This window comes from Panonychus citri, unplaced genomic scaffold (genome assembly GCF_014898815.1).
Source record: "Panonychus citri isolate SS breed McGregor unplaced genomic scaffold, ASM1489881v1 Contig00063, whole genome shotgun sequence".
In the NCBI taxonomy this organism is placed as follows: Eukaryota; Metazoa; Arthropoda; class Arachnida; order Trombidiformes; family Tetranychidae; genus Panonychus; species Panonychus citri.
The window spans coordinates 59,403-80,856 of record NW_026515468.1 but is presented as its reverse complement, the minus strand read 5'-3'; the positions used below and the strand labels follow the sequence as shown (position 1 = coordinate 80,856).

The window sequence follows — 21,454 nt, the reverse complement described above, 5'->3', positions numbered from 1 at the left end:
GACATTTTTGTGATGGATTTAAATGTTGATCACTAATTTGTTTTCACTTTGATGACTAAATGTTGATTTAGTTTCTTAATGATTAGTATTAATTATCATAATTCCAATGCCATTTGTTTAATTGTAAGATGATCAAAAGTTTGATTTCTGATGACGATTGTAAGTTACACCCTAGCAGTGAATTAAAGATTAAGATTAACCTTGTAAATGATCAGTCATGTAATCACAATTAGTATGTGAGTTACACAATTAAGGCGATTAGAAGTGTTCATCAATTAATCTGGTTAAAAAATTAATTACTTTTCCTTTGTTGAGTTCATTGATTTCATGATATTATTATTACAATCAGATTAAGATTAAGAATTATAATTCTTATTGTTAGATTAATTGGAGAAAAAAGTTTATTTACTTTTTTGTTTTCATCTTTTTTTTAATTGTTTTTCGTGTATTTTGAATTGTTAGGCAAGAATTAAAAGCTTTCAAAATGCATTGAATTGTTTTAAAAAAATTAATTATTTTGATAAAAAAGGAACACAAATTTAGGGAGAAAGTGAAAGAGAGAGAGAGAGAAGAAAACATTCGATTATGATCACAATCAATTAATTAATTGTACTCAGTTTCTCATAGATCTTATCATTGTCGTATATGTCATGGATATGGATTGTGAAGATGATTTTTTGTTTAAGTATTTGATTTAAAAGTCAATAAATAGACCAAAAGATTATGAGATTAGTGAGAATGAGATTGACAGGGAGAGAAAGATATCAGCTGATCTACACCGTGATCTTAAGTACGGGACGAACTTTTTTTCAAATTTTTGCATCATCGTCGAAATGTTTCGACGATATAAGATGAAAGAAGAGAGACTTTGAGAAATTCGTCCAAAGTTCCAAAATCTCCATTGTCTTAGCTGTTATGATGAATTTTCCTTTGATAATGAAAAAATTTGGAAAAATAGTTGGACTTGTATTCTTGATCACGGTGTAAATCTGAATGAGAAATTAAGATTTTAGGAAGAAATCAATTAATAGTAAATAGTAATTGTCTTTTTGGTTTTTGATTCGTTTGTTGAGTGTCTACTGTAGGAGTTTAGTATTATCTTTACAATTTAATTATATACAATGAATGAGAGCTAAGTTAGAGTCAATTTCAATTATAAATGATTATAACTTAAATGGTTAGAAATTATTTTTGTCAATTGTTTGGTATAGTTTAGATCATTAAATCGATTAATATGATCCTTAATGATTTTGATATTGATTAAAACAAATATTTTATGTTTCGATAACTTTGAAAATTTTGTCTCTGTTAGAAAATGCTAACTCTATTATCGTAATAGTTTCAGAATAAGGTGAAGATTGAAGTGAAAACCAAACATTCTGATCACATTATCAACAAAAATTAATTTCTAACAGTTAAAAATTTGTAATTGATTATTGAAATTGGCTCATCACTCATCATTCATGCATATAATACAGTATATAGTTTCCTTTTTTCAGGGCTTTTAAGCTACGTCAATTGATATTTCGTTTGATTTTTGATGTTAGGCTTTCAGGTCACCCCCTCCGTTTGTCTGTGTATGTACAATCGTCCTTTCTTTATAGTAAATTTCTTCCGTCTCTTTGTCACAGAGTAATAACAATATGGCTCCAAGTAAAAATATGGCTGCTCCCCAGCCTACACCATAGGCCCAGCCAAGTTCCCATACTTGACGATTACTCTCGTTAAATTCAGCCGCAAAGTAAGCAGGGTAAACCACCAAGGCAATTAGTATAACAACAACTGTAAGAAAAATGAAAGAAAAAATTACAATTACAATTCAAAACGAAATTCACAAGTAACTTGAATAAAAACATTCATTCTTTATAATCAATTCTGATTCTAATCAAGAATCGAAAAACGTTCAAACGATCTGTACATGAGAATATTGAGTTAAGACCGGTTTTTTGAGGAGAATGGACTTGATTTGGACTACGTAATTGTAATCATACATTTAAAAGAAAACTCTTTCTTTCTACCCTTTCTTTTATCTTTCTTATTTTTCACCCTGAAAAACAATTCACTTCTTTGTTCAGTTTTTTCTTCTTGAAGATCAAATTATTTTTTTTAAACTTGCTATTGTTATGGGTGAGGGAGATGAAGTTGATGATGGAAAATGGTGATAAGATGGAAACACTCACATGCAGCAACCATGATATATAAAGCAAATCGATAGAGAGTATATTTTTTCCTTGGGTCTTTACTGCTAAGGCCAAATCCAGTCATGATGGTTGCAAAAAAATCAAATCCCAAACCGAAGCAGCAAAGTATTCCAGCTAATTTGATGTAACCTGAAAGATTTTACAATGAAGAGAGAGAGAAAAAAAAATTTAAACAATGAACCAGATGAATGAAATTCAGCCATGAGAATAAAACATCGTGTCAAGGATGAATAAAGGCTATGACAGAATATCAGGTAAAATAGAATAGAGAATTAGGATGGAAAAAAGAGAAAAAAATTTATTCTTGTAAATTGGGAAAGTTATGTAGAGAGAGAGAGAGAGAGAGAGAGAGAAAAGGATGAAGTTCATAATAATGGTGATTATGTTCATGATTATGAAGATGATCATGAAAAGAATAGTTTCTTTTAAGTGTATGAATAAAATTTCCAAGTGTATATAAAATATATTTGACTCTTATATTTGTCTAATGGTACATACGAAACAAGAATTTCAAAATATTATCATAATCATCAGAATATGAAAAAAAGAGAAAGTTAAAAGTTAGTTGATGATAAAAAGCAAATAATGGGGATGAAGATGATAGGGTAATGGAAAAACAATTTGTATATTCGATTATTGCTTATGTATTTTTTTCCTCTTTTTCCAGAGCTTATGGAACTTTTTTTCTGAAGAGTTTTTGGCTATCATTGAGAAGGACATTGAAAAGAAGAGAAAATTTTTCATCCAAATGAAACAAATATATCAGAATTTGTAGTAACTATTATATTCTGGCTGAGAAAAGAGTAAATGATGATTTATGATGTGAATATTTGGAAAAAGAACAAAACAAAAAATGTTCCAATGTTTTCGATCATCAACATCATAAAGAGAAAATTTTACCATCTGGAATTTTAAGCTTCTGTTGTTAATCTATTTTTGGATTATTATTACATAGATTTTGTTTGTGTTATTGTTTTCGAAAAATAATATTATTATTATTATCTTTATGGAATAACTTTTAATCTGAAACGATTTTCGAAAAGTTAAATGGGTAATGTAAATATTAGATAAATAGCCATAGGAAGAAGGAGGTTCAATTCAAAGAAACACAAACACAGAGGAGAGAAAAATAATATGATATATATTGGAATAGAAATTATCTGATGCTGAGTAAAGAAGATGAGTAAAACTCACCGGCATCTCTGCCCGGAAAACATCCAGGGCCATTTTTAAGATTGAAAGGCAACGGTTGAATAGCATCTTCTTCAATACAATATTCCCATAAACCTTGACGATACTTTTCTGAGGTTAACCAATTTGATGATCCGATGCATAATGTCATTAAAAATAACACAATGATACCACATATGAATGCGATCACCTGGATAAAGAGAGAGAGAGAGATGGAGAGAGAAAGTGTCAATAAATGTATGAGGAAGTCGTATATTAATAAATGAGGACACAGCAGAATAAAAATAGGAAGAGAGTAAAAAATAGGCATAGATGAGAATGAGGAAGTACAGTTAGTGCATGGATCAGGTAATTGTTTAGACTTTTGAGTAATAGGAAACTAAGATTATCGACCGCAAAATAATAATAACAACAATATGAAGAAAATGAACAGAATGAATTGGGATGTAGTTTATGGTCAATACCGTCTGTCAATGGTCAAGGGATTTTAATTTGAAGGGAAAGGATAAGAAACAAATGGTCTTACCTTTAAAGGTCTAACAATAGTGACCGTTTCAATGGTTGTTGTTGGAGCAATCATTTTGAAAGCAAATGACATATATGATCGATGTAATTGTTAACCAAGCGCAATCCTGGAGTTGATTGAAATCAATTAACGGGGGGAAAATGTAATTAAATTAGAAAATTTAACAAAACAAGTATTGGAGTTGATTAGAAATCATTGGAATTAATCGTTCTTGCTGTTGTGATGTGTTATTGTCAAACTGTATCATTATATTAGCTGTTTACTTGTATAAATAAGATTTTCTCATTGATGATGATGATCGCTAAGAGATACAAATAAAAACTTGAATGGAATTGGCTAATGTAATTGCTCTAATGATATTTAACATTCTAAGGAAAAAGAGCAATTACTGGAAATAAATGATGTTTGTATTTTGAAGCCAAAAAGAGATGAGGATGGAGAGGGAGAGAGAGGAAGGAAGATCTAACTGAGGAGTATAGACAGATAAATAGACAGAAGATAATATAATCAAAATTGATAGAAAGGAAGAAAAGAAAGAAGAAAAGAGTGAGTGAGTGAGTGAGTGAGTGAGAGAGAGAGAGAGAGAGAGAGAGAGAGAGAGAGAGAGAGAGAGAGAGATGCTCAGCAATTAGAAGGAAAAGTTTGGACAATCATAGTGCTGACGGGTTTAGATCTAAAGACCAATAAAGTCCATACAAATAACGGAAATTAAATGATAAATCTAATTATGTCAATTCTCAGCTTAAAGCTCAATTAGTTTTCAAAATGTATGTTCTTAAATTACATTAAGTGCAAACCCTTTGATCGACCTTAATATATATTTCTGAAGTTTAGATCACTAGGAGTCTGTAGAGATATTATTTTTTCAAGAAGGAAAAGTTCGAGAGATGGAAAAATAAAATAATAATAACTTTAACAAATAAAAAGATGAATTGGTCAATTAGTTAATGAGAAAAATAAACACTTCTAACTGAATAATTGAAGAATAAATTGATTGAAACATAATAGTGGAAAAAAAGATGGAATAATAATCAAATTCTACCTGAATGTATCAATATAACAATACGAAAAGGTAATGAAGAAATTGAGTGAAAAGCTTAATAGTTAATATGATGATATTGAAAGAGAGAAGAAGAATAAAGAAAGAAGGTAAGAAAAAGAAAGAGAGAAAGAAAGAGAGAAAAAGAGAAAAGAATTTACTTCAATAATTAATGATAGCGAGTGAATTATTTCAACAATATTAATGTAAGAAATTGAAAGACTATAAATGAAATGGAATTAATTTAAAATCAATTGATAACCAAGGTAATTAATTCTTTTACAGAGTTAATTTGTTTTGACTTTTTCCTTTTGACTTTCGTTTCATTTTGAGAGAAAGAGAAAAAAAAAAAAACAAAAAAGAATAACAATTTTCTCTTTCAACACAAGAGACTAAGTATAAAAATAGGTTTTTCTCTTACCTTGCAAATAGAGTGAATGAAATGAAGAGAGTCAATTTTATAGAGTAAAACATTAAATAGAAAATTAAAAAGAAGACAATGTAAATGTTAATAGATACACTTGGTTAATCTTAATTAACTAAATTTTCGCCTTTAATCACAAAACATTTAAGAGTAAAAGTGAAAATAAACAAAAGTAAATCATTTAAATTGAACTTCTATTTGTTGTCAACCTAATGACAAGTAAAAGGGGAAGAAGAGAGAAAAAAGAGAAGAACAAATTTTTTGTTCTATCAAAATAGTTGAGAAAAGAACAACAGATGGCAGCACTTTTTCGAATTCTTGTCGCGCTTCTTTTGGAATTTGAAATTTATTCTTTTTTGTTTATGTTTCCATCTTTTTATTTACGCGCTAATTTACTTGATTAATTTTCTTTATTGTTAATTGTCTTTTCTTTTTTTTAATTGTTATTTCATTTTTGTTTCTTCTCTATTCGAATAATCATCATCATCATGCCTGAGAGAAATGATGACCAAATGGATCAGGACGAGGATCTATACAATGAGCCCGGTGGATATTGTGAGTTACTTTGTTACATTTTGGTTACATTGGTTTTCACTTTTGTTTTTTTTTCTCATTTGTTAATTATGTTTAATATTCTCAGATTCAATTGATTAGAATCTTTTTCATCTCTTATTTGGTTTTAATTGTTTGGTACTTGGGTGTTGAATCCAATGTTGGTTAACTCTTTTTTTCTAATTGATTTTTGTTTTTCCTTCTTACTTTTTTTTATTCACAGATTTAGATGATATTTATATTCCCCCACCGCCGCCTCTTCCTAATTACAGAGGCGATGAAACTGGAACCAGATTAATTATCACCAATATTGAAAATGTTAACTTTAAATCTTATGCTGGTCTTCAAGTATTAGGACCATTTCATAAAGTAAGTGATTTTCTAATTGATCAAACCAATCATTTAGTAATTTGAGATCTTTTGTTTCATCATAACAATCATTTAATATAATCTCTTAATGGTTCAATTATTTTTTTTCTTCATCATCTAATTAGAGTTTTACTGCAATTGTTGGACCTAATGGTAGTGGAAAATCAAATGTAATTGATTCTATGCTGTTTGTTTTCGGTTTCAGAGCTACCAAATTACGTTTAAGAAAATTAAGCTCACTTATCCATAAAAGTGACACTTATCCTGATTTCGATTATTGCTCAGTTATTGTTCACTTTACTCTAATTGAAGATAAAGTGAGTTAACATTTAAAACAATTTTTATTTCCATTTTTATCTCAAATGATTTAATTTATTTTTGTTTCTCTTGTTTCAGGAAGGTGATGATTTTACTGTAATTGAAGGATCACAATTCACCGTAAGCAGGACAGTTCATAAAAATAATAACTCATATTACAAAATTGATGATCGAGTTGTCCAGTTCAAAGATGTATCCCAAAGACTTCAATCGTTTGGAATTGACCTGAGATATAATAGATTTTTAATCTTACAAGGAGAAGTTGAACAAATCGCTTTGATGAAACCTAAAGCTGAAAGTGAAAATGACACTGGCATGTTAGAATTTCTTGAAGATATCATAGGAAGTAATCGATTGAAAACTCCTATCGCTCAACTACAAACCAAATTAGAGGCTAAAAATGAGATTCGTGCTGAAAAGATGAACCGAGTTAGAACCATCCAAAAGGAGAAGGACAGTTTAGAAAAGGCCAAAAATGAAGCAGTTTCGTATTTGAAAATCGAGAACAGTTTAACATGCGAAAGGAATAAACAATTTCAACTGTGTAAAGCCGATGCCGTTGGTAATATGAGTGATGTACTGGAAGAATATGAAAGAGCAAAAAGTATCTTCCAAGAGATTCAAGATAAAGCAGAACAATTCAAGAAACAACGAACCGAATTGGAAGATGGAATGAAGAAATTAAGTGAAGAATTAAGTTCGGCAACCAAACAAGCTGAAGAATATAACGAAGCCTACAAAACGATTGAACGTAAAGATGTTCAAATTCGAGATAAAATAAAACACACAAAGACTAAAAGTAAACGTTTAGTTACTGATATTGAAAAGGAGAAGAAAAATCTTGAAGATTTAACTGCTCTTCCCGAGAAGCTTGAAAAGGAGATTGGACAATTTGAAGAAGACAAAAGTGACTATGAGATGCAGAAAGTTAAAGCAGATGAGCAACTTTCATCGGCCATGGAACTCATTAAATCTGAAACCAAAGCATCACAAGAGTCGAAAGATAAATATGAAAAAGATTTACTTGATCTTCAAGCTGGTGTTAATGAGGCTCGATCGAACCTTGAGTTGGCTCAATCTGAATTGGATCTTTACTTGAGTCGAGAGAAAACCGAGAAGGCAAAGTTGGAACAATTGCAGATGAAATATGAGAGAAACGAGAATGATTTTAAAGAGAAAGAAAAAGCTTTAAAAGATTTCGAAAGTCAAGTTCCTGATTTAGAAAAGAAATTATCATCACTGGAAAAAGAGCTATCCAAAATTGAAACTGATCGAACTAAAATTGAAGAAAATTTACAGAGAAAGACACAAAAATTGGAAGAAGTTCGGCACAATTTAAACTCGTCTTCATCTAGAAATCGTGTTTTAAATACGCTTATGGAGCAAAAAAGAAATGGGACATTAAGAGGTGTTTATGGTCGACTTGGTGATCTTGGTGCGATTGATAAGAAATATGATGTCGCCATTTCAACTGCTTGTGGTCCTTTGGATAATATCGTCACCGATACAATGGAAAATGCTATTAAATGTTCAGAGTATTTAAAGGCAAACAATATTGGTACAGCGACATTTATTGCTCTTGATAAGATGAATCGATTCAGTGATTTCTATGAAATTGATACACCAGAAAATGTGCCAAGACTTTTTGACCTAATCCAGGTGAACGATGAAGCCGTTTTACCCGCTTTCTACTATGCCATTAGGGATACGCTGGTTGCTGATGATTTGACTCAAGCAACTAGAATTGGTCTTCGAGGTTCACAGAGATGGAGAGTAGTCACTCTTAATGGTGAGCTTGTTGAAGCATCAGGAGCAATGACTGGTGGAGGTCGTCCATTAAAAGGTAGAATGGGAAGCTCAATCGCCGTTTCTGAATACAGTGAAGATGATGTATCAGCCATGGAAGAGGAGGTTCGATCTCTCGAGGAACAGTATCATCAGTTGAGAAATCAGAGAGACCTTATACAGGCAGATTTCAATAAATCTAAAGAGCAATTAGAGAGTATTAAAAGAAATCGACCTAAGTATGAGATGGATCTACAATCAGCAGCTAATACACAGAAAGAACTGGCAAAAGTTATCAAAGAGCTTGAAGGTGTCGTCAAATCAGTTGCTTCTGATCCTAAAGAGGTACAAAAGATGGAGGCCAAAGTGAATAAACTGTCCAAAATTTTCGATGAAAAGGATAAACAATGTGCGGTTATCAAGGAAAAAGTTGTTGAAATCGATAAGGCTATGAAAAAATTAATCGATGAAAAAGTTGGTACAGCGAGAAAGAAAGTCGAAACTTTAGATAAAAAAATCTCCGATCTAACCACCTCGATAACAAAGGCCAATGTCTCTTTAAAGATGAACTCTCGAAATGTTGAAAAATGTACAGAAAAGATTAAAAGTCTCGAACAAGAAATTGAAGATGCAAAGTTGCTAATAGAAGAGTCAAAGAAACAAATGGCTGAACTGGAAGCTGAAGCAACTGAAGCCGTTGAAAAGTATAAAGCAGCTCTTGACACCAAGGAACAATGTGAAGTAAAATATAAGGAACAAACGGAAAAAGTTTCAGCAATAAGAGCCAAGGAAGGGAAATTAAAATCTGAAAATCTAGATGCCAAAAATGAGCTCGAAATCCACGAAAAAGCCGTTAAGGAAAAACAATCAGCCGTTGACCACTGGCAGGCTAAGATAAATGAATTAAAAATCAATGAAATTGAAGGCGAGGAAACTGCTGAATTACCTGTTTTAAGTGAAGAGGATTTGGCAGATTTGAATGTAAAAAGTATCGAGAAAGAAATTGAATCAATTAAGAAAACTCTTGCTGGAATGAAGCCCAATATGGCGGCCATAACGGAATTTAAAAAGAAAGAAGCAATTTGGGTGGAGCGAGTAAAAGAATTGGAAGAAGTAACCATGCAGCGAAATGAAATTCGTGATAAAATGGACCAATTGAAGGCTAAACGTTTCGAAGAGTTTAAAGATGGATTTGTGATTATCGCTCGTAAATTGAAGGAAATTTATCGAGCATTAACTTCGGGTGGTGATGCTGGTCTTGAATGGATGGACTCACTAGATCCATTCTCGGAAGGAATTAATTTCACCGTTCGACCGAACAAGAAAACCTGGAAAAGAATGGCCAACCTATCGGGTGGAGAGAAAACACTTTCCTCATTGGCGCTCATCTTTGCCGTGCATCACTTTAAACCTTCACCTTTATACGTTATGGATGAAATCGATGCCGCTTTAGATTTTAAAAATGTCTCACTCGTGGGTAACTTTGTCAAACAACGTACTCGAAACACTCAATTCCTAATCATCTCCCTGCGTTACAATATGTACGAACTTGCTGACCGATTAGTGGGAATCTACAAAACTCACAACGCAACCAAATCAGTGACCATTAATCCAGACAAAATCGAATCAGTTTTAACTCTTTAAGATCATCTATTTACTTATCTCTTCTTATTTCTTCTTATTTTAAATTTCTCATCTTTTTTTTACCTTAATCATGTTCATGTTCATTTAATTATCGAGAAAGAAAAACAATTGAAACAAATTAAATTTATCATCAATTCACTGAAAACAGAATTTTATTTCTTCGTTCATACAAAATGATCCGAATTAAAATATCGGACTCGATTCGGTTAACACAAGCAAGAAAATCACATTCTCATTACAATTATTTTAATTTGGTGTTTTCTTTTTTTTCCTTTCATTACAATTAGTTTTCCTTAATTATGCAAGAATTACATTTATACTTATTTATAATAATAGTAATAATAGTTAATAATTAATAATAATAATAATATAACACATAATTGTTTTTAAATTGACTTGTTTTCCTTTTCCCTTTGTCTCTGGTTAATTGTTATCAATTGTTAACTTTTTTTTCGTTAAAACCAATCAATTTGCAAGGAAATATTTAAATACAATGGATGATGAAAGAGTGATGATAAATGATGAGGATGATTAAAGAGGGAAAAATAGTTTTGGTTCAACTTTTTTGAATTAAAATGTTCACTCGCAAAGAGATGGGACAATGAGAGTAAGATGATGAGAGCGGAGAGTCGGGAAAAAGGTCAATTTTGATCCACAAAGATAAAATTATGCTCGGCGAGTTAATTACTTGTTTCTTTGTTCACAGGACTAGAGTTTTTTTAAAAATTCAAGAGAGAGAGAGAGAGAGAGAGAAATTTGTTGAGTTTAATCGGGTGGGTGGGTAAGAGGGTTAAAGACATGGTGTTTGTGTGTGTGTATTTGTGTATGTGAGGATGAGTAGGAGGAGGGCGGGTGGATGAGAATGGATGACTTAGCAACACATCCATGAGAATCTGCATTTAATTGCTTAAATTGTGAGAATTTAATTTGAGGACGATGATGATTTTGTTGTTAAAACGTCTGATGAAATTGTTAATCCAGAAGTGATGACATTGTTATTATCTTTGCTGTTATTGTTATTGGAGAGTGGAGTTGCTGTTACCGCCGGTGGATTGTTGATATTTGACGATTTTGTTGATGGTTGATCGAGGTTATTGTTTCCACTGTTGGTAGTCATGGCGGTGGTACTGGTGTTGCCTGTTGTTGTTGTTGTTGTGGTTGTTGATGAAGAGGTGGTTTGTTTACCATTTGATCGGGAATCACCAATGGGTTTGGTTAGGTTAAGTGTTGATATTCTGGTAGTAAAGTAACTTCCTTGAATAACCTCCCTCATCTTTTTTATCCATAAACTTTTAACCTCAATTGTTGGCGCTTTAAGGATAATCTTATTTTCTTGAAAATTGGGACCTCGAGTTGATGCTCCATTTGTCCAAATGGCAAATTTACACTCGTCCGAGTCAACCGTTTCTGCAAGGCCAATTTCAGCGGTCATGTAGCGGCTTTTAAACATATAACGACCTCGGTTACAATTGTCCCTTGAGGTGTTACTGTTTTTTGAGTTATTGTTACTTGAATTGGAGTTCATTTGATTGAGATCAGGTTTGGCTTCTTTGGCAAATACTATGTACAGTTCAAAAAGGAAGACTCGTCTTTCACGTCGTTTCCGTGAGGGTATAAGTGATTTAGGGTCAAATATTTGGAAAGAATCTTGCATTATCACCTCTCCCAATTGGTTAATTGAAATATCACATCCTTCCAACATGCTCAAGTGTAAAGCATCATTGGCTTTCTTAGGCACCAAAAGCATCACTTCCAGGCCATCCTTAATCTCACCCTGTAGACCCTCCTCACAGTAAGAGAGCAACTTGTCCAATAGTAGCTGATATTTTGTTATCCGTTGAACGGGTTTGATCAGGTAAGCAGCGATTGGATGTAGGACACCGTGTTTACGTTGAACATCCTCGAAGAATGAGAAAATCTTTGGAATCATTAGAGCTGCATTAGAATCGGGTTTGTTTTTACAATAATTTACATAGACGTCAAATGAACGAGCTCGAGTAACGAAACAGTGGCCGATATCTTCGGGCATAGTTTCATATTTTTCCAATTCTTTAAGAAAAATGCTGTTGAAAAGTGAAACAGGTTGAAAAGAAAATTAGACAAACAATGAAAACAATTAAAGAAAAACAAACAATCAAATAAAAAAAACAATTTAGATAATGATAACAGTTACATCATTATTAGAATATGAATCTTAATGATAACTCATCACGTAGCATTATGAAATAATATTTATCATCTTCATTTATGATAATTATTGATGTTTATCTGCATTGTTTATATTTCATTGAAAGGCAATTCAATCATCATTTTAAATGATTAAAATGAACTAGTTAATTAATAAACTACTTACTCATTGTGGAAATTGTAGATTTGTTCAATATTACCGAAAATGATACTTTCTTTTTCTTTGAAAAACTGATCATCAGCTGATTTTGTTCTGAATTCTGCTAGATAAGTGTTCAAACAGGTTCGAAGATCGTTAACATAACTTTTCTCCGTTTGAAGTAGTTCACTCATGGTCAATTCCCGTTTACTGACTATTTTACGTTTCACTTCAAGTTGATCAGCAGTTAAATGTTGAAATTCATCTGATGATTTATGGTTAATCAATCCACTTTTACCACCAGAATTTACGCCACTGGTTGATGAACTTGATCCACTTGAATTGGTATAAATGGAAGCCTTGTCTCGACTTAATTTACTTTCCAATGAGGAATCGGAACTACGATCACCGGCTGAGCTTCCGCCCACTGAGATACCACCAACTCCAGACTCTTCTTTGACACTTTCACCAGAAACGCTTGATTTTCCTAAACCCAATTGATCCTCTAATCGACGCTTATATTGATCAAGTGATTTACTAAATTCTTTAAACGTTTTCTCAACCAGGTTACACCAATATTTGATAGCGTGACAGTGAATGTGACCTCGCTCGATTAAATTTTCCGACAGCTGAATTAACAGTCTAACTTTTTCCTTGGTTTCTTTCACCTGTATCCTAAATTCAGTAAGAGACTTATGAGCCTCTTCAAGTTCATCTTTTCCCGCTGTTGATAAATTACGAGCCAATTGTTTATTAAGCCAAACTTCACCCGTTTCCCTTATCCATTTGATAGCCTGTCGACCAGAATGTTCAACCAAAACGTATTGCTGACAATGGTCAAGTCTCTTTTTCCTTTCGGTCCATGAATCAATTGTCCTTTCTTCTTGTACTGTTATAAAATCCATAATATTGTTAACTTTATTTTCAGCATTTCGATACTTGGGTCCAGTTTGATTATTATGATGATAAATGGACATTGAGAAAAGTGCATAGCGAATAAAAGATTCCATATTTCGACGAGCTAAAGTTGTCGCCTTGTGAAATGCTTCCTTTTGTTCTTGATGTTTAGAGATTATCTGAGCAATCTTTTTATCACCAGTTTCACTTTCAGAATCATTGAGTGATATTGTTACTGGACTATTAAGATGACCTTCAATGTTACAGGCTCCACAAAAATCTTCCTCAGATCGATATTGTTTCTCAAGGCTTTCGAGTACAGATCTGACCTGGTCAGCGGTCTTGTAGAAATTAAGACTAGCTTGTACCAACTTGTTGCGAGCCTCAGCTTGAGCCATAAGCGTTTGCCACATTTTACTAACATCAGCAAGAATCAAGTGAATCCTTTCCGGGTTAACGTTATCATTTTGTATCGCACTTTCTGCTCTCTGTTGAAGGTGATAAACTGATGTATGTGTTTTCTATATGAATAAGCCAATTACCATGACAATTCCAAGTGAAAATTCATAAAAATAAATAGAGAAGAATAAAAATTAGAGATAAAGAAAGATTAGAATTCATAAGAATACAGGTAAATAGGATGGAAGAATATGAAAAGAATGAGAAAATCATGAGTCGACTTTTTTTATTCCTTTGCTTGATTATATTCATGAAAGAGGTGAAGGAAAAGAAGAAAAGAAAATGGGAGATGATAAATGTGAAGAGAAAAAGCTTAAGGTTATCATCATCATCATCATAATATAATTTCGTCCTCTTTTCTTGATTCTCAGAAGAAAACAAAACATGAACAAGAAAAAACTGAACTTTCTGTAGTTTCCCATTAGTCCAAGTAATTAATTAGCCAGTGTCCAGAGTGAAAAACAGAAACAATTTAATGGCCATTAAAAAAAACTGACCATCAACATGCATTGTAAGAGGTGAGAAGATAACGATGCTACTAATTATCAAGATATATTGACCATTATTGATTAATAATGATGCTAATTTAAGTGAAAATATTTCACTCAAGTTGATTGCTTTTCAGAGCCAAATAGGAAAAGTTTACAAATGATTTATCCTTGTTAATGGTGAGTATATATCATTGTAATTAAGTATCGCTTGTTGTTATTGTAAGATAGATCATCTTGCCAAGAAATAGACTTTAAGATTAGTTTTTGAGTCTGTTGTTATAAAAGTGATTGACCACAGAGGATTGTTAAAGTTTTAAGAAGTGATTTAAGTTGATTATTCATTGACTTGTGAGTGAGAGTAAATGTTAAAAAGGTAGAGAGAAAGAGAGAGAGAGAGAGATAATATAAATGCATATTAGCAATTTGATAATATGATGCTGATGAAGATGAGTGAGTCTCTAAACTGATGTTTATTGAAAATGATGATAATTATGTTTGTAGACAAAAAAAGTGGTTGGAAAGTTACGCTTGTCAAATTTAGGTTTCTTCAAGAAGATTATGTGTATTCTAGTGATGATGAAGAGGACTATGTAAGAGAAAAAGAAAAGATATTCGAGACAAGAGATGATGAAGATGGAAGAGGTACAAAGAAAAAAGGACATGAGGTGAATACTGAGAGTTAACCTAAGCTTATGTACTGTTAGAGTTGCTCTCTCCTCGGTTGTTGGTTCTTTGAATAGCCTAAGGGAATGAAGATGATAGAGAGAGAAAGAGAGACAGAGACAGAGATAAATAAAGAGTGAAAAATGGAAACTCCAGATGCTAATGATGATGATGAGAGAGAGAAATCAAGATGAGAAGGTGACCAGAAGTAGCTTCTCTTCCTGAGTGTAAGCAAGAGAGAAAAATTAGTTAACCTTGATTTTTGACTCTCAACTTTTGTGTTTATCAACAACATCATCATCTTAATGATTATAATCAACAGAAGCAAAAAGAAAAAAAAACTTCCAAAAAAAGTTCTAACCGGTTTCAGAACTTTAATTGTAGAAAAGTGTGTTAGGTAAACTGACAAAAAAGTTGATGCTTTCCAAAGGTTTCCGATTATTTTTTATTCTCTTCTCTTTTTGATAAATCTTTTTTTCTTCTTAAAACTGATACAATCAAAAAGTTAATCAGTAAGAATTAGAAAGAAGATGAAGCAAATCACTTGAGTTCAATTTGATGGAATTGCGTATCTGTAAAGATTTTTCTCTCTCTCTCTCTCAATCAATCATCATGATCTTCATCATGCTCATCATAAGGATCATCTGGTCAAGGGTTAACCACGAAAGCGTGAAAAGATTTTCCTGCTGATGATTTTTCTGTTAACTTCAGCTCTCTCTTCCTAAGGATTAACAGAACTTATTTCAAATGTTGAATTATAATTAATAGCTAATGAAAAAAGGGTTTGGTTCCTAAGAGTGAGTTGTTGATGGATAATCATCAAGCTGAACTAATCAAATTATCAAGACTACTGATCATTTTTATCTTCATTACCAGGATCTTTTTTTCAATTTAGTATCAAAAAAAGAGTAGAAAGATGATTAGGAAATGGATTGAATGTTCATTATCCGAAATGAACGAGAATCATGACACAGAATTAGGATTGAGAGAGAGAGAGAGAGAGAGAGAGAGAGAGAGAGAGTCATCTGATCACCATGAAGATAACCCTTCATCTGAGATGTGTAATATATGCAATTAGTTGATGAATGAACAAAAGTTTCTGATGATCAGATGATAACTTAAGATGAAAAAGAAAGGGAGAGATTTATCAACATGATGGACATGGATGAACAAGGAAGTATTGAGCTTAATTTGATAGAAAAAAAGTTCTGAAAGAGGAGATCATGAATCGGTAACCATTTACATTATTTTCATCCTTGTCAACAATCAAACTTATCATTGTAATTTCATTGATGTTATCATCAAATATCATCAACATCACTATTATTTTTATTATAATGAAAAGCATGTAAAAAAACAGATTCTTGATTGTTGAAAGGCCAATTTCATGGTTCATGATGGGTAAGTCAGTAAGTAAGTTAGTTCAATTCATAAGAGTGAATTATAATACAAACATATAAATGATTATTATTATGAATATAATTGTAATTGTCATCAGATTAATAAAAAACAAGTTCAATTGATGATAACATAATAAAAGATTAAGATTTTTTCAATGAAAGATTCATTTTGTTTCTGCTTCTCAATTTGATTTTTTTTCTTAATCACTCAATGCGAAGCTTTGTTTTCAATTGTGATTGAAAAAAGGAAGGTTACAATCAAGATAGTTTGGTTATGGTTAAATTAAGATAATAATAATTATCATGACGATAATAATTAATGTCTGGTGTAAATTGAATATCTTGTAATAATTGAGTAATATAATCATTACAACAATAACAATCAATGGGTTAAAAAAATTAAGAATCAAAATGTTGCATTAAAATGATTGGGTAAATCATGATCATCATAATGATAACTGGCAATTAATCAATTGAATTAATCTTTCAACTAATCAATCTAAACATCAAATTAATTAAGATTCCAAGTGAATGATTTTTAATGTTGATATAATATCTAAGTTGTAGTAGTTGATGTACTGAATGAAATGAAAACCGTGCAAGTTACAAATGAGTGGGAGAGATGGTGATGATAGAGAGGATAAAAGAGGGAGAGAGTGAGTGAGTGAGTGAGAGAGAGGAAGAGGAGGGTGGGAAGTATGGGTTTTCTTGCATAATACAATGAGAACTGAACAGAAAAGAGATAATAAAATCATGATTGTCAGGTAAGAGTTGTAATGATTAGGGTTTACCTTAAAACTAACGATTATTGTTGTAAAAATGTTTTCCAAAATGAATGAAAAATCTGATCATTTGAATGACCTACCTAAATTGTTACCTCTCTCTCTCTCATAACAATGAGAGTAATAATATAATCAAGAACAACAATTAGATGGAAAATATGAAATTTTCACTTAGTTAATTGTTATTGTTGATTATGAAATGAAAAAAATTGTTCATAATCATTTTTAATCATCATCATCATTCAAAAACAGAGGAAGGAAAAAGATTCTGAGAAATTAATTGATGAGAACCACCACCCAACAACAATTAATCTCATGATTTAATTGATTAATGATTTATCTTGATTATGACAGTAGATAAATTTATCCTAAATTGGTAATGTTAATTGGAAATCGGTTTTTGTTCATTGATTGTTGAAAATTAAGATTAAACTTGTAATAGTAACTGATTAGCGGTTAAGGAAAAGAAAAATGATTTCATTTGATAATAAAGCAATTAAGACACTTAATTTCAAATATATACAATTAAACTGCTACTGATATGGATAAGGATACAAACTCTTAACAAGTGACAGGTTAAAGTTGAAGTAACAAATGAAACTGAATTAAATCAGATAATGAGATGTTTTCTTATTGATTCTGATTGGTTTGTAATTGAATCTTGTTTTCTGATCGCAATGGGATTAGAATTGAAATTTGATATACTTGATGTTCATGGTTTATGAGGGATATTGCAAGTATCAAAAATAGATGATAGAATTCAGAAAAATGGTAAAGTAATTCAAGAATGATGGTGAGAAGTGGGTGGGGTGGGGGTGGTGTAAGAATCATGACAAATAGTAATCAGATATATATAAATATAAATTCAAGCTTTAGAGTGAAGATGTAAAAATGTCATGATGATGATGATGATAAAAAGAGGTGAACAGGGCGAGGTGTTTATATTGAGCGGATGTTAATTGTGATTATTAAATAATTGGTAGAGATTCAGGTAAATGGAATGATAATTTTTGTTTTGTTTTTCTTACCTCAATTGCTACTTGAAAATGTTCATGTTCAGTTCTGAGATTTTCAGCTTCCGTAAGTGACTGAGGTATCGTGAAAGAGGCTGATAACATTGATTCAGCGTTTTTTATCCAGCTAAGTACTTGTTTCGCTTCTGATTCAAATTGGCAAAGGTGAACACGCTGTTCGAGATGACCTCGAGTTGTTTCAGCGACATCTTCAATGTCCATCTCTTTATCTCTCAGCAATTCTAAAAGTAATTGGGTTATTTGTAATGCGGTGATACGACGAGAATTTTGAGTTGATGGAACTAAATCAAAACCGCAATCGGCAAGAATCATTATTGAAGAGGAACATGATTCAAAAACCTGATAGAACAAATAGAAAAAGAACAAAAAAAGATTTATAATTAAAAAGAAAAGAAAAAATAAATTAATAGAACGTTAATTTGATATGTTGTTGTTGTTGTTGTCTCAATGTTAAACTTGAGTGGATCAGAAAAACTGGTTGACAGTTGAATGTTTCCAAAGTTAATTAATCAATTAGTTGATTGTGAATTAAAGATTTACCTGGATTAGATTTTCTCCTCTACTAAATGCATCATAACATAGCCTTTGAACTCGACTGAATAGATCATTATGTTCTTGGAGAGCACGTTCGGCACAATGAAGATCCTCGAAAAGAATATCAGCTGAGTATTTTCTTCGAACTTCCTCTTTGTAAATTTGTATCTCATTAATTACATTGGCTACATCCTTTTCGAATAATCTTAATTGTAGACACAATTCCATCTTAAATTTCCTATTATTCCACAATTCTTCAATTGTATTGGCCATACGTTTAAAATTTTCTAATGAAGTTTCAATTGCTTGGATAGATGATTTAAGAGAAGAAGGTGAATTCTGACAATTTGAAGAAGATGATGAATTGGATGAGCTTCCTTCATAAGCTGAATCTCCATCACTTGCTGGAGAATTGAGTAGAACTCGTAACTCTTGTAAAAGTGTTTCTCCTTCATTGATGGCGGGTAAAACTGTGGCCACCACAATGTCACGTTGCTCTAAAATTTGGTCTAAATTACTTTCACAGGCTTCGATGGTTTTTGGTGCTTCGATTGGTTTATCTGTTGCTCGATAATAATTTTGCAATTCCTCAAAGTAAAGGTTGAGATCTTTTTCTTTCTCAAAAAATCGTATTCCAAGTTCTAAATGTCGTCGACGTCTTTCAATTCGCTGTTTAAATCTTTCTGAATGTTCAACCATCTCTTCACGTATTCGATAGATTTCATCACGATCACATTCACCGGTTCGAGCAAATTCAACGGCAGCTCTTCTCAATTTTTCCACATTATTATAAGTATTTTGAGCATAATTTTCCAATTGTTGGTGATTCTTTGTAATTCTTGAGCTGTTTCAAATTTTACCAATACCAAAATTTTTGGTCAACATACTCTCACCACAAGTACTAATCCAATCCATTACTTGTCGCACATCATCATTAAAAAGTGCCAAAGAGAAACGAAGGTGTAACCTTTGACGTTTAGACTCTAAAAGAGATTCTATTCGACGATAATGTGAGGTGATACGATGAGTTACTGCGAGAATATGTTTAGTTGCCTCATTGTAATCAGCTTTCGGATTTCTAAGTCTACTGGATGATGAAGGAGGTGATGGGGTTGATGTAGATGAAGATGAAGATGAAGATGAAATAAAATTGTTATCCGTTGCTGCTGTTGTTGTTGATGAAGATGATGAAGGATTAAATTTACATTGATAGCAGAAACTAATGAAATGGTTAAGTTGATAACATAGTTTATTACTACTGGTGATCACATCATTATATGCTCGGTTAATTGCATCAAGCAGTTTCTTTGATTGATGAACTTTTTCCTCCAATTCCCTAAGTTCATTTGGTATAAAACAAGGACCTTCACATTGTCGAGACCAAGTTTCACCATTTCTAAAATAATGTTCAGCGTGTTGATAAAAGGTAGCAGTTAAATTGAGTATGGTGGTTCGCTCTTCCCAACTGGTGGTAAAATCAGAGGCTAATCTACTCAATTGAGCGGTCATGGAGGCGATCTTATCCTGAGCATAAGCTCCATTCTCGATGAGACGAGCTCCCACTTGCTCTAAATCACGAGTATCATTTACCTTTTCCATTTGCATGTTGATGGATCACAAATCTTTTTCTTTGGGTGGTTTAGTAGTACTGTTGATGGTGATGATGGTAATGGTAGTGGTTGTGGTAGTTGTATTGGTAGAATACCAAAAAAATATATTAGCCAGAGAGCAGAAGATGATAATTGTAATGGCATAACAACATTAACATAATAACTGGCACCATTGGTGATTATTCAACTTCTAGGATGAGTCTAGAATCATTCTTGACATGGACAAGTAGGTGTATATGGTTGATTAAGTGATGAAAATTTAATTTATTCCTTTGTCTCAATTTACTGGCAAATGTATCAATTATTAATTGTTCTGCAGTTAACTAGAAATTGAAATGAGAAGAAGAGAAAAATAGAAAGTTAAATTAGTGTATTAATAAAAGAAAAATATTATCCATTCATCTTAAGATTGGGGGAAATGTTGTTTCTTGCTCAACACAATCGAAAGACAAAAATCAATGTAAATAAGGGAGTCAATTGAGACCAGAAGAGAATCATAATCTGTTCACCTAAATCTTGACAAAACCAAAAAAGAAGAAAAAAAACAAACCTAATCCATCTGAAAAAAAAAGAGAAGAGCAAAAAATAGATGTAACCGTATATACGAACACAATAGAATAGTAACCAAACCTATGTAATAACAATGGCTGAAGATGAGGAAAAAAAGTCCATTCAAAATTAGGCGAGAAGAAAATTTCGATTATATAAACAATTTGATTGAAATAAGGAAGTGGAAGAAAATGGACCAATTATAATCTGACCAGTTAATGATGATACAGTTGAGAGATTAAACAATCAAAAGAGAGAAGAATAGTAATCACATATAATGGAATAAGAATTTTATTTTTCTCTTACCTTTTTTTTTTGCCTCAACAAGAAATTCTAAATGAGAAGAAGATGAAGAAAATGAAGTAAAGATGATCAATAGGAAATCTCAGGTTAACCAGTAATTTAATCCAATGGTTTGCTCACTTTTCGAGTGTTTAATTAAAAACATTTAAAATGTTTAATTAATTATAAATGAGAAACAACAAACAAACTAACGATCAGAATTGAAATCCTGTCAAAGATGAAATGATTTTCCCAAAAGGAAAATAAAATTTTTCGCAGAACAAGTTGAACAAAAGTTCCAATAGATGTCACCACTTTTTCGATTACCGCGCCTTCGATTTAATTTGAATTTCTATCAATAATTTTTCCATTTGAAGA

General features: G+C 31.9%; 3 protein-coding genes across 3 annotated transcripts; 1 reads left to right on the top strand and 2 right to left on the bottom strand.

The window, feature by feature from the left end:
- Positions 1-762: 762 nt before the first annotated feature.
- LOC128386167 (transmembrane protein 47-like) lies at positions 763-5,602 on the bottom strand. Its single transcript, XM_053345158.1, has 5 exons — positions 5,379-5,602; positions 3,919-4,024; positions 3,396-3,582; positions 2,181-2,330; positions 763-1,782 (listed from the first exon to the last, which is right to left on the bottom strand). The coding sequence occupies exons 2-5, from the start codon at positions 3,988-3,990 to the stop codon at positions 1,544-1,546; spliced, it is 648 nt and encodes a 215-aa protein (XP_053201133.1). The 5' UTR covers positions 3,991-4,024; positions 5,379-5,602; the 3' UTR covers positions 763-1,543.
- Positions 5,603-5,746: 144 nt separating this feature from the next.
- Positions 5,747-10,199, top strand: LOC128386070 (structural maintenance of chromosomes protein 4-like). The gene is made up of 4 exons (XM_053345031.1): positions 5,747-5,936; positions 6,157-6,302; positions 6,428-6,619; positions 6,699-10,199. The coding sequence occupies exons 1-4, from the start codon at positions 5,870-5,872 to the stop codon at positions 10,047-10,049; spliced, it is 3,756 nt and encodes a 1,251-aa protein (XP_053201006.1). The 5' UTR covers positions 5,747-5,869; the 3' UTR covers positions 10,050-10,199.
- LOC128386069 (triple functional domain protein-like) lies at positions 10,173-21,315 on the bottom strand. The gene is given in 5 exon segments (XM_053345030.1): positions 10,173-12,112; positions 12,403-13,793; positions 18,096-18,440; positions 18,642-20,568; positions 21,101-21,315. Coding segments are annotated over 4 exon segments (4,476 nt in total). The 5' UTR covers positions 20,241-20,568; positions 21,101-21,315; the 3' UTR covers positions 10,173-10,971.
- Between the last annotated feature and the right edge of the window lie 139 nt (positions 21,316-21,454).

What these genes read in the sequence shown, in the direction of transcription:
- LOC128386167 (XM_053345158.1), bottom strand. Translation starts at nt 3,990, where the DNA reads ATGTCATTTGCTTTCAAAATGATTGCTCCAACAACAACCATTGAAACG. An exon ending in CTATTGTTAGACCTTTAAAG is followed by an intron (nt 3,583 to 3,918) that starts GTAAGACCATTT and finishes CTCTTTATCCAG; the next exon opens with GTGATCGCATTCATATGTGG. An exon ending in TTTTCCGGGCAGAGATGCCG is followed by an intron (nt 2,331 to 3,395) that starts GTGAGTTTTACT and finishes AAAATCTTTCAG; the next exon opens with GTTACATCAAATTAGCTGGA.
- LOC128386070 (XM_053345031.1), top strand. Translation starts at nt 5,870, where the DNA reads ATGCCTGAGAGAAATGATGACCAAATGGATCAGGACGAGGATCTATAC. An exon ending in TATTAGGACCATTTCATAAA is followed by an intron (nt 6,303 to 6,427) that starts GTAAGTGATTTT and finishes TCATCTAATTAG; the next exon opens with AGTTTTACTGCAATTGTTGG. An exon ending in TTACTCTAATTGAAGATAAA is followed by an intron (nt 6,620 to 6,698) that starts GTGAGTTAACAT and finishes CTCTTGTTTCAG; the next exon opens with GAAGGTGATGATTTTACTGT.